At 41.3% G+C, this 12,835-nt stretch overlaps 1 protein-coding gene across 3 annotated transcripts in view; it reads left to right on the top strand.

The window, feature by feature from the left end:
• Positions 1-12,835, top strand: part of LOC101946831 (E3 ubiquitin-protein ligase rnf213-alpha-like) — a 151,932-nt gene that overhangs the window by 56,025 nt on the left and 83,072 nt on the right. For all 3 annotated transcript variants that reach the window (XM_065594210.1, XM_065594212.1, XM_065594211.1), the window contains 5 exons: positions 798-1,381; positions 2,620-2,785; positions 4,512-4,729; positions 8,315-8,452; positions 9,401-9,592. In XM_065594210.1, coding sequence (XP_065450282.1) covers positions 798-1,381; positions 2,620-2,785; positions 4,512-4,729; positions 8,315-8,452; positions 9,401-9,592 — 1,298 coding nt within the window. The remainder of the gene's footprint in view (positions 1-797; positions 1,382-2,619; positions 2,786-4,511; positions 4,730-8,314; positions 8,453-9,400; positions 9,593-12,835) is intronic.

The following is a 12,835-nucleotide window of genomic DNA, read 5'->3' as shown; positions in this document are numbered from 1 at the left end:
CTCGCTGGCTGGGAACTGAAGGGAGACAAATTCGGGCTGGGAATAAGGGGCCTGTGTTTACCGGCAAGGGGAATTCACCACTAGAATAGCTCCCCTAGGGATGAGATGGATTCTCCATCCCTGGGAATCTGACAATGGAGATGGGGCATCTCTTTCTCAACGCTCCACTCTAGCTCAGCCAGCAGTTACTGGGCCGGATGCAGGAGTCACTGGGGAAGATTCTCTGGCCTGGGTTATGCCGGAAGCTGGATTGGAAGATCGGAATAATTCTTTCTGGCCTCTATGAATCTGCTTTACAGCTAGACTGAGAATTTTCCTCTGTGGAAGGGTTACACTTGGGGCAGTTCCTCCTTTCAGAATGATTGTCACAGGCTGTCTGCAGACTCAGGCAGATGTCACAGCAGTGGTTACATGCGGGAATTTCCTAATACTTGAATACTTTGCAACTGTAACCTTCTTTCAGTGCAGCTCTCTGTATTTAATTACATTTATAATGTTTACTGTCCCACCCTCTATGACTCTGCTACACACAGAGTTAGCTGCTATCCCAGATAACCATGTCATTGTTTTATTGAAAGACCATGAGAATTATGAATGTTCATATTAAAATCTAGTTGCCATGGCCATTTAAAGGGCAAATGTTTTTCTACAAGATCTGCTCTAGTTCACACAGGATTATTTTGGGGAAGTCCTGTGGCCTGTGTTATACAGATGGTCAGACTAGATAATCACAGTGATTCTTTCTGGCCTTGCTATCTATTAATTACATGTTAAATCTCTATCCCCGCACTGTTTAGTTGATGTAGGTGCCATGGAAAAGAGCGTTGCCATGAAACAGAGCATTAAGGATCAGATGCTGGTGAAGAAATACTCCACACATGGAAAGGAGAAAAGTGAAGATCTGCAGTCGCACCCACTCGCTAAACACGACAACATGGTTAGAAAAGTTCATACCCTACAGGAAAGCCAGTTCTTCCGGAAACTGTGCAAGCTGAAAGCGGAACTTGCCAAGGATGTTTTCCCAGACAAAGCCCTTCTTTCCCTGGATGATGTGCAGGAAAACATTTACCTCCCGGCCATGGTCGATTTTCAAACCACCTATCTGGCCCTTAAAAATTTTTCTATCAGCCTTGGTGACATTGAGAGACAGTTTGGAAAGCTGCTAACAGATGAACAGGAGCTCAGAAAGGAATTTAAAATCATGGAGAAGAGCGAGGGAGGATCCGGCAGCAAGTCTGAGTGGGCTGAGGCCGCGGTGGCTAAGATTACAAGCTACTTGAAGCTCTCCACGGTGGTGAAGACAGCCAAAATGATAGATGAACTACGAAAGATACTGGGACTCAGAGGAGATTTCCAGCTCCTTGATGACCTGACCAAATACGTACGTAGGACTCTCATAGATATCATTGGAGCAATTGGTTAGACAAATGCAGTCTTGTTTTGCATTGCATTTGATTTACTCATCGTGATCTCATATACTCAGGTGAAAGGCTGGAGTGACTCCATGGAAAACACTGGAGTGCCAGTGATGTAAAAATGGCATAAGCAAGATTAATTTGTTTTAAATTGTTTATATTATGTAGCTGCTAGAAGCCCTAACCTGAGATCAGGGCCTGTCAGGACAGACGCTGCACAGACTCTGAGTGACAGAGATCAGGGCACCATTGCGCTAGGTGCTGCACAGACTTTCAGTCCTAGATTCACAAAGCTATTGAACTTTTAGGTGCCTAGAAAATCACAGGAACAACACTGCAATCCACATAGCCTGGGTTAGGTGCCCAGGCTCCTTATACAATGAGTGGAGAGAGAGAGGTGCCTACGAATGGGGAGCTACCTAAGCTAGCCAGTGGGAGATGCCTACAACAGGGGTATGTGCAGGCTCTGCCCCTCTCTTGGAGATAGGTGCCTACGTCAGGGCTGCAGGGAGGCACTTATCTCTGTCAGGGATTCACAGCTGGCCTGGGAACCCTCTTTGGGGTTTGGTGCCTAAGGCATTTTTGCAATAATTTTAGTCACATTAATAACAAAGGGTGTGAATTAGAACCAGTTCAGTTAATTTGGTGAACAGTTCTTTTCTTGGATAAGAGTGGGCCAAGTCAAAAGTGACTTTAGCTAACTCACCTTCAACCACTTTTATTCCAAAATGAGAGTGTCCAACAAACAGACTTCCACCAAAATTACTAAATCAGTTCTAAGAACCTGAGTTAGTTAAACCAATGCATGTTTGTGTGTAGATCAGTCCTAAAAATCCACAATAGTGAATGGCTGAGCAGACTTTTATAGACTCCCACAGGATTATCTTATTAACTGTTGCCAGCATTAGGGAGCAGAGCTAAGGTTGCATAGTGGGAGTGGCATGTACTTTAATTTTGGATTTCCTTGTTTTCAGAGGTTTATGTTTCAGAGGTGTAAGTTTGGCCATTCTCCACATTCTAGAAGGGCGCAAGGCATCACTGGGCAACCTTAACTCTGCGTTAACAAAGTTTTGGGGGCAAGGACAGTTTTTTTTCTCTGGGTTTGTGCAGCTTCTAGTGCAACATAAACAATAAGTTAATTAAAATGAATGCTTGTCTCATTTCTTTGCTAAGAAAAACAGTTCTTTATTCTGTATTTTAACAGGAAGACGAGGACTTCAAGGACAAGACTCTTGGTTATATGACTGATGATATTGTAAAGGTTAAAGATACTCTGAGTAACATCCCTGAGAGTGTGCTTGACTTCTTGAAGGAACTTCTTGAGTGTGCAAAGAAAGACTTTATCTCTTGGATCACAACCATCATAAAAGGTGCACTTTAGACCAGTATTTATAAGCTAAGTAAGAATTAGGGCCAATGGTGTGGCCCTTACTTGCTTGAGTTCATAAGTTCATAGTGGGTCAGAGGTAGGTTTGTTATTGTAATGCATATGGTGAGTTTTCAAGTGTTTGAATTGTAACAGGGAAATTTTCAGCAATATTTTATAATTGGTCCTTCATTGTCTTTCTGAAGATCAGATTATGTTAAAGATAATTCTGGAGTTCTGTTTTCACATAAGTTCTGAGACTGTAGCTAGAAAAAAATCAAGATCTTTCTGCAGTAATTTCTGTCTTTTTTTAGCAAAGGAAACTAATAATGAAACTGTGGAACTCTCTGCCACGGGGGTTGTTGCTGGAGATTTATATGTGTAGTGAAGAACATTTGGACAGGCATTGGTTTGGGGTAGGGAATTATGAAATGGAGCAAAATATTTTTCTCCCACATATGTCATAAGGTGTCCAGTAGCAGAGCGCTTTGTAAGGTCAGTAGGAAAGATGTTACATGTTGCACTTGTAATTTTGCACTTTCTGAGCACATTAAGAGGTGAGCTGCCAGAGAAGGTGCCTGTACTGTTGGTAAAAAAAACAACGAGGAGTCCAGTGGCACCTTAAAGACTAACAGATTTATTTAGGCATAAGCTTTCATGGGCAACCCCCCCCCCCTTTGTCAGATGCATGGAGTGGAAGTTACAGATACAGGCATAAATATACTGGCACATGAAAAGAAGGGAGTTACCTTACAAGTGGAGAATCAGTGTTGACAAGGCCAATTCAGTCAGGGTGGATGTGGCCCACTCCCAATAGTTGATGAGGAGGTGTCAATACCAATAATGTGATATATGCCATCATGTGCCAGCAATGCCCCTGTACCATGTACATTGGCCAAACCGGACAGTCTCTACATAAAAGAATAAATGGACACAAATCAGACCTCAGGAATGGTAACATACAAAAACCAGTAGGGGAGCACTTCAGTCTCCCTGGACACTCAGTAACATATTTAAAAGTAGCCATCCTTCAACAAAAAACCTTCAGAAACAGACTTCAAAGAGAAACTGCAGAGCTGCAATTCATTTGCAAATTTAACACCATTAATTTGGGCTTAAATAGGGACTGGGTGTGGCTGGCTCACTACAAAAGCAATTTTCCCTCTCGTGGTATTGACATCTCCTCATCAAGTGCCACCGGACTCCTCGTTGTTTTTGTGGATACAGACTAACACGGCTACCCCCTGATACTTTTACTGTTGATGGCAATGAGCAGAGATGTTTGAAAAGTGTTGGGTTTTTTTCCTCCAGGGGAAAAAAAATCAGCTTCAAAACCCGGAAAAAATCTTGACTTTTGGCAACCAAAAACTTGTGGTTGAAAACTGCCAAAAATCTAAAAAATGGAAAAAAAAAATCATTGTTCCAAGTTTCTGGTTTTCCAATCAAAAATAAAAAAATTCTGAGGAAAACAGACTTTCTACAAAAAATTTTTTTAGTCAAAAACACATTTTTATTTCTAAAAAAAGTTTTGATGGAAAATTTCTGACCACTCCTAGATTTAAGATTTTATTCATTTGATTTAATTGGCATATCCAAACGGAGCAACAACAGGGATTTTTCAGCGTTGGAGGGCAAAGACATTGCAGCTGTTGATTGAAACTATTTGTAGATTCTTGAGCATTCTTAGATTACTTGTTTCACACTCATTGTTGGATTTTTTTTTCTTGCAGACAAAACGGAACTTCCTACATTTGTGGAGCTGGCGTCCATTTCTGCAGGAGAAAATGACATGGACATTGACAAAGTGAGGTTCTTCCGAGACGCTGTTGCTGCCTCTGTGCCCATCTTATTCGACTTGACTCCGGAATCAGGGTTTGAAGCTTTTTCCTCAGCTCTAAGTCCCATCAGAGACGCTGTAGAAAATGACAATCAACTTCCAACGAAGCTAGTAAGTTTTGCTGTTTTCTGCTCAAAATAAATATCTTAAAGACACATTGTGACGTGGAATTTTAAAACAAGTAACGTTGGCTGAAACCATTACAAGTTGGGTGGGTGCACAATTGGTTGAAAGACTGTACTCAAAAAGTAGTTATCAATGGTTCACTGTCACACTGGGAGGACGTATCTAATGAGGTCCTGCAGGTTCAGTACTAGTCAATATTTTCATTAATGACTTGGATAATGGAGTGGAGAGTGTGCTTATAAAATTTACAGATGATACCAAGCAGAGAAGGGTTGCAGGCACATTGGAGGGCAGGATTAGAATTCAAAATAACCTTGACAAATTGGAGAATTGGTCTGAAATCAACAAGATGAAATTCAGTGAAGACAAGTGCAAAGTACAACACTTAGGAAGGAAATATCAAATGTGCAACTATAAAGTATAAAAGGGAATAGCTGGCAAATTATTTTTTTTTAAATATTAATGGAGATATCCTATCTCCTAGAACTGAACGGGACCTTGAAAGGTCATCAAGTCCAGCCCCCTGCCTTCACCAGCAGGACCAAGTACTGATTTTGCCCCAGATCCCTAAGTGGCCCCCTCAAGGATTGAGCTCACCACCCTGGATTTAGCAGGCCAATGCTCAAACTACTGAGCTATCCCTCTTTATAGCAAGGTGGAGTACTGCTGAAAAGGATCTGGGGGTTATAGTGAATCACAAACTGAGTGTGAGTCAACAGTGTGATGCAGTTGGAAAAAAGGCTAATATCATTCAGGGGTGTATTACCAGGAGTGTTGTATGTAAGACATGGGAGGTAATTGTCCTGCTGTACTCGGCGCTGGTAAGGCCTCAGCTGGATACTGTGTCCAGTTCTGGGCGCTACACTTTAGGAGAGATGTGGACAAATTGGAGAGAGTCCAGAGGACAGCAACAAAAATGACAAAAGGGTTAGAAAACCTGACCTGTGAGGACGGTTTAAAAAAAACCTGGGCATGTTTAATTTTGAGAAAATAAGATTGAGGGGGGACCTGGTGGTCTTCAAATATGTTATAAAGAGGACTGTAATCAGCTGTCCTCAATGTCTGCTGGAGGTAGGACAAGAAGTAATGGGCTTAATCTGCAGCAAGGGAGATTTAGGTTAGATATTGGGAAAAACTTTCTAGCTACAAGGATATTTAAGCTCTGGAATAGGCTTCCAAGGGAGGCCATCTTTGGAGGATGGAGCAGGTTGAGCAAACATTTGTCAGGGATGGTCCTGCCTCGGCACAGGAGGGTGGACTTTATGAACCCTCGAGGTCCCTTCCAGCCCTACATTTCCCTGATTCTATTATTAAGGGCTGGGGTAAAATTTTCAGAAATGTGTCATTGACTTAGGAGCCTGTCACATTTTTAGGAGTGATTTAGGCACTTAGGAGCCTAATGCCTCATTGAAATTCAATTAATGCATCTGGCATATAAATATCTTGCAACGCTGGCTAAAACAGTGCCATGCGAATGCCTGTTCTGGCTTTCAGGTGACATTGTAAACAACAAGGGGGCAGCATTATCTCCTGCAAATGTAAACAAACTTGATTGTCTGAGCAATTGGCTGAACAAGAAGTAGGACTGAGTGGACTTGTAGGCTCTAAAGTTTTACATTTTTTAATTTTTGAATGCAGTTATATTTTTGTACATAATTCTACATTTGTAAGTTCAACTTTCATGATAAAGGATTGCACTTCAGTACTTGCATTAGGAGAATTGAAAAAAAGTATTTCTTTTGTTTTTTACGGTGCAAATATTTGTAATGAAAAATAAATATAAAGTGAGCACTGTACACTTTCTATTCTGTGTTGTAACTGAAATCAATATATTTAAAAATGTAGAAAACATCCAAAATATTTAAATAATTGGTATTATTGTTTAACAGCATGATTAATCACGATTAATTTTTTTAATCGCTTGACAGCCCTAAAAGAAATAACATGCATGCATGTCACCCCCAAAGGAGTTTCCCAGACACTTTAATTTAAACACACTGGATTAGAAACAAACAAAAAAATAAGTTTATTAACTACAAAGAGAGAGATTTTAAAGAGTACAAGTAATAAAGCATAAAAGTCAGAAATGGTTATGAGACTAATAAAGATAAAAACGCTACTAGTGCTTAACTTAATAAATTGTGTTAAATTCAAAGCAAACTTTTTTCACCGCATGCTGTCAGCAGTATTACTGACCAAACTTCTTAGGTCAGGACCCCTTTTCCAGTTCAATGACTGCTTCCTTTGTCCTTTCTGGTGTAGTGAATCGATGGGCAGGGGGCGAGGGGTGTCTTGGGGTGCTTGTCCCTCCTTTTTATAGTGTCAGTCCCCCTCTTGAGAAACATTTCCAGCGGAGATTCAGGAGACAAAAAGTCTATGGAGAAGGATGTTCCCTGCTGGTTTCCCTCACCTGTTTGAGGTTTCTATGTCTACCCTTCCCGCTTGATGACTCTCTTTAGCACTGAAATGCAAATTAAACAGAGCATCCATTCCTTTGTTTGAGACAGGCCTGTTTGCCAACTCCTGCTGTGGTTTGGAACATGTATTAATGACATTATATAATGAAATCTTGTAACTTCACATACAGTGTTGCCACACATATTTTATTAGGAGAATATTGACTTGCAAATTATGAGTTTTCAGATGATACATCGCAAGACATCCTTTGTAGAAAGATTATTACAATAGTGTGTAGAGTAGTGGTCTCCAAAATGGTCTTCAAGTGGTCACTCCCAGGGAGTGCACAAGAGGATCACTGGGGGTGCGTGGCAGGAGGGACGTCTTTTTTTTTTTTCTTCAGCAGTTCGGGCGGGAGTCCGAGGTTTTTTTTTGTTTTTTTTTGCTTTGGCAAAAATAGTAGAGCTGGCGCAGCAGGGGGGTGCATGCTGAAATTTTTTTTACTGATGGGGTGTGCAATCAAAAAAGTTTGGAGACCACTGGTGTAGAGTATGGACACGGGTAAATTCTTGGTCCCTTGAAAATGATACCCTTGCTCTCCACACCATTTTTGTTCTTTATAATTGTTTCGGTCATAGGAGTGATTTTTTTTTAACCAAAATATTTAACTCCGCATAGCCCCTAGCATGCACATAGTTATACTGATGCCCTACACTTATTCCCCTTCCAATACAGGAATAACTATGCTGGTATAAGCACAATTACATCAATTTAACTGTATCCTCACTAGGAGAGTAGTAGGTTTAATGTGGTGTGATCCTTTATTTTTTTAAATGACACATGCTGAAAAGAGAAAACTTTGGTAGGGAGTTAAGCTGAGGTGAGGGAAAAAGAGGAGTGCAATAGTTATATATATAGTGTTATCTCAGCATTCCTCTAGCCCCTCACCCCAAATGTGTTTCTGTCTATCATTTGTGCCCTTCAGAACTCCTATGTGCCACCACTTCCTTTGCCATCTTTGCCAATGGAAATGATACTAACTCTTTCTCTCAGGGAGGTTGTGAGGGGAGTGAACACTACAGTCATTGGGTACTATAGGTATCTCAGCAAGCATTCTGGTGTGTGTGGCATTATTCCTTCTTCTAGAACTAATACATTAATTTTTTTTAATAGAAAGATTCCTGTCACAACAGAGAGTGGCTGCAAATGGTCCATGATTGTCATGGGTCTGTGGAGCGCTCCTCGATGTCTCAGGCCAGGGCCATCAATGGCAATGGGATTTTTATCATATCCACACCTCAGAAATTCAAGGTAAAAGTTCAGCAGCATTTAATACAAGGCCCGTATTTTCAAAGTGATCCTGGCTGCCCAAATTGAGCTGCCTGAAAGAGGCCTATTTTTCAAGGGTGGGGGCTGTGGTATATTAAAAGCTCTGTTAACATGGGAGGCTGTCACTTTACAAGTTAAGTTTTTCCTGATCCTGCTTGTAGTCTTTAGGGAAACATGTAATCAGAGTCAGTCTGGAAAGAGTCAGCCTGGAGCAAGGTGGAGTGAGTTGTGCCTCTCTGCCTTACGGAGCAGCCTGTTCTCTCTCTCTCTCTCTGTCAGGATCCTTGCGTGTTATTGTTATGAATTCTAAGAAATAAAGTAGTGTCATGATGCAAACTTCCAGCAAGAGTATTATATATTTATTTAACTTCTCTGTGTGTGCCATGAACATAACAGGAGCTCAGCACTGTCTGAAAATCAGCCTCTTTTAAAAGGAGCCACTCTGGGCCCCCAAAATCACTAGTCACTGAGTCTACGGACTTAAGATCATCCCTTTTCCCCATTCAGGCCTGGTTCATACTAGAAGCTGGAGACCCAAGAGTTGGAATCTGGCCATGATTTTCAGAAGCGACCAATGATTTTGAATATCCAGTTGGAAGCACTTAACAATGGGTGCTTGGATATGTCTGAAAATCAGGCTCCTTTAAGATGTTTCAAGTTGGTCCCAAAAAATCATAGCACCCCAAATAATTCATTTTGCTTCTGCATATCTTTGGTCCACTGTACATAACACTTTCAAAGATCTAGAATGATTCTTCCCCTTTTTCTGTCTTGCACAGGTGAAATGAAATGAGTAGATTTCTAAGATTAAAACCGTTGCAGAATAACAGATTCTGAAATGCTTTGTATTGGCCTCGATGGGTGCACATGTTGGTCCCACAGAATAAAGACACAGCAGCATTTATCTTTTTAACTCTGTTTTCCCTCCAGCCTTCTCTGGATAATTGCATTTCACTGCTGCTGCCAGGGGATGTAGCGGAAAAGGCTGCTCAAGGAGACCAGACAGACAAGATGGACTCTAGAACGTACAGCCTGGCTCAGCTCACGGAGCTGCAGAACAAACTCATGCTGATAGCCACAAAGGCTGAGCAGGGCAGAGAAGAGGTGAACAGGTTCCTGGAGGTAAATCCCGATCTCTGCATTAACCAGGAAATGTGACTTTTTGTACTCCTTTATAATAGTGCTTCCTTTTGATGGGAAGCTCCATTTCTCCAGCAACATGCCTTCCTGTTCCAGAACTGATGTTTTGGAGGAGACTGTCTCGTGCCTTTAGTTCAGTGTTAGGAGGCCAAGGTAGGAACTGGAATTTCCATTCCACGGGAAATTCTGATATTTTGACATTTGTTTTCATTCCAAATAGAATCAAAAACAATAACAAAAAAGGAAATATCAGATTAAATTACATTTTTGAAACACAAACTCAGATTTGCCATAGACCAGGTGCAGCTCTGAGGTTGCAAGCAGGAAGCGGGGGGAACTTGGGGGGGCGAGCTGGGTGGGAAGTAATTTTCCCATCCTTAGAGAATTTTCCCTACAGGAATTGGGACAAAAAGTCCAAATGTCAAAATTTTTCACTAACTGAAAATCCAAAGCATTTTTTAAGTTCAGGTCAATTAAAATGTATTCTTGCAATACTGTCAAAACAATTTGTTCTGATTTTTATCTTTTTCATTTTCATTTTTTTTAGTGTAAATTAAGTTAAATTTCAAAACAAAAAATCTTTTTGAAGTAAAAAATTGGAACTTTTTGTTTCAAAAATATAAAAATGGGATGTTTCAATAATTTTGAACATTTTTTCTCTAAATTTTTTGAGTTGGGAAATTTGTCACAACCATCTCTGATTTGTGAACAGTTTTGATTTTGACAAATTGGCATTTTTTAGTGAAAAATTTTTTTATAAAAAAATTTCTTACCTGATTTCTTGAAAGTTCTCAGCACTTATTTCTAGGTCCAGGGCAGCTGAACTGCGGAGCCCAATGTGACGAGATCCCCAGGGTGCAGCCTGGGACTGTGGGACAACTGAGACCCCTTAATTCTCCAGCCTGGGCTCTCTCACACAATGCTTTGCTAGTGACCAGCAGCAAACCACTCCATATATGGAGCCCCAACCCAGCTAGATTGCATGAATGCTCCCAGAGCCACTCATGAATCACACAGAGAAAGGCACCAGCTGAATCTCCCCAGATCCCAGCCTTGCACCTCAGGCTACCATTGAGACGATCAGTGCATTTATCAAACCAAACATCTTTATTAATTATCTGGATGTAGGAATAGAGAGCATGCTGATCAAATTTGCAGATGACACAAAGCTGAGGGGATTGCCAACACTTTGGAGGATAGATTCAGAGGGATCTTGATAAATTGGAGAACTGGGCTATAGACAACCAAATGAAATTCAACAAAGACAAACATAAGGAGCTACACTTCGGATAGAAAAAACAAATGCACAAATACAGAATGGGGGATAACTGGCTCGGCAGCAGCACTACTAAGAATCTGGGAGTTGTGGTGGATCACAACCTCAACATAAGTCAGCAATATGAAGCTATTGCAAAAAAAGCAAATGCAATTTTGGTTTTCATTAACAACGGGGTAGCATGCAAGTCACAGGAGGTGATAGTACTGCTCTATTCGGTGCTGGTTAGGCCTCAGCTGGAGTTCTGTGTCCAGTTTTGGTCTCCAATGTATAGAAAGGTCGTGGAGAAATTGGAAAGGATCCGGAGGTGAGTGACAAAGATGATCACAGGGATGGAATGCAAGTCACACGAGCAAAGGCTGAAGGAACTGGGTCTGTTTAGTTTGGAAAAGAGGAGATTAAGGGAGGTTATGATAGCACTCTTCAAATACTGAGAAGGCTGAAATAAAAAAAGATGGAGAAAGTTGTTTTCTTTTGCCACAGAGGACAGAACAAGAGGCGAAGGGTTCAAGCTACAGCATAGCGGATTTAGATTAAATCTCAGGAAAAACTTCCTAGCTGTAAGAGCAGTAGGACAATGGAACAGATGTGCCTAGGGAGGTTGTGGAAGTGCCTTCACTAGAGGTTTTCAAAAAGAGGCTGGAGCCAGCTGTCTTGGGTGGCTTAGACACAACAAACCCTGCATCTTGACCTAGGGGGTTAGAGTAGATGACCCCTGTGATCTCTTTTAGCCCTATGGTTCTATGATTCTAGGCAAAAGGAAATTCTTAACAACAGATCCTTTCACCTTGAAAAAAGAAGAACAGGAGTACTTGTGGCACCTTAGAGACTAACAAATTTATTAGAGCATAAGCTTTCGTGGACTACAGCCCACTTCTTCGGATGCATATAGAATGGAACATATATTGAGGAGATATATATACACACATACAGAGAGCATAAACAGGTGGGAGTTGTCTTACCAACTCTGAGAGGCCAATTAATTAAGAGAAAAAAAACTTCTGAAGTGATAATCAAGCTAGGCCAGTACAGACAGTTTGATAATAGGTGTGAGAGTACTTACAAGGGGAGATAGAGTCAATGTTTGTAATGACTCAGCCATTCCCAGTCCTTATTCAAACCGGAGTTGATTGTGTCTAGTTTGCATATCAATTCTAGCTCTGCAGTCTCTCTTTGGAGTCTGTTTTTGAAGTTTTTCTGTTGTAATATAGCCACCCGCAGGTCTGTCACTGAATGACCAGACAGGTTAAAGTGTTCTCCCACTGGTTTAAGAGTATTTTGATTCCTGATGTCAGATTTGTGTCCATTAATTCTTTTGCGTAGAGACTGTCCGGTTTGGCCAATGTACATGGCAGAGGGGCATTGCTGGCACATGATGGCATATATCACATTGGTAGATGTGCAGGTGAACGAGCCCCTGATGGTATGGCTGATGTGATTAGGTCCTATGATGATGTCACTTGAATAGATATGTGGACAGAGTTGGCATCGGGGTTTGTTACAAGGCATCGGGGTTTGTTACAGGTCTGTCTCCCAAGATCTGTGAGAGTAAAGGATCATCTTTGAGGATAGGTTGTAGATCTCTGATGATGCGCTGGAGAGGTTTTAGTTGGGGGCTGAAGGTGACAGCTAGTGGTGTTCTGTTATTTTCTTTGTTGGGCCTGTCTTGTAGGAGGTGACTTCTGGGTACTCGTTTGGCTCTGTCAATCTGTTTTTTCACTTCAGCAGGTGGGTATTGTAGTTTTAAGAATGCTTGATAGAGATCTTGTAGGTGCTTGTCTCTATCCGAGGGATTGGAGCAAATGCGGTTATATCTTAGAGCTTGGCTGTAGACAATGGATCGTGTGGTGTGTCCTGGATGGAAGCTGGAGGCATGTAGGTAAGTGTAGCGGTCAGTAGGTTTCCGGTATAGGGTGGTATTGATGTGACCATCGCTTATTAGCACAGTA

Source organism: Chrysemys picta, chromosome 4 (genome assembly GCF_011386835.1).
Source record: "Chrysemys picta bellii isolate R12L10 chromosome 4, ASM1138683v2, whole genome shotgun sequence".
In the NCBI taxonomy this organism is placed as follows: domain Eukaryota; kingdom Metazoa; phylum Chordata; order Testudines; family Emydidae; genus Chrysemys; species Chrysemys picta.
This window is presented reverse-complemented; position numbering and strand designations above follow the sequence as displayed.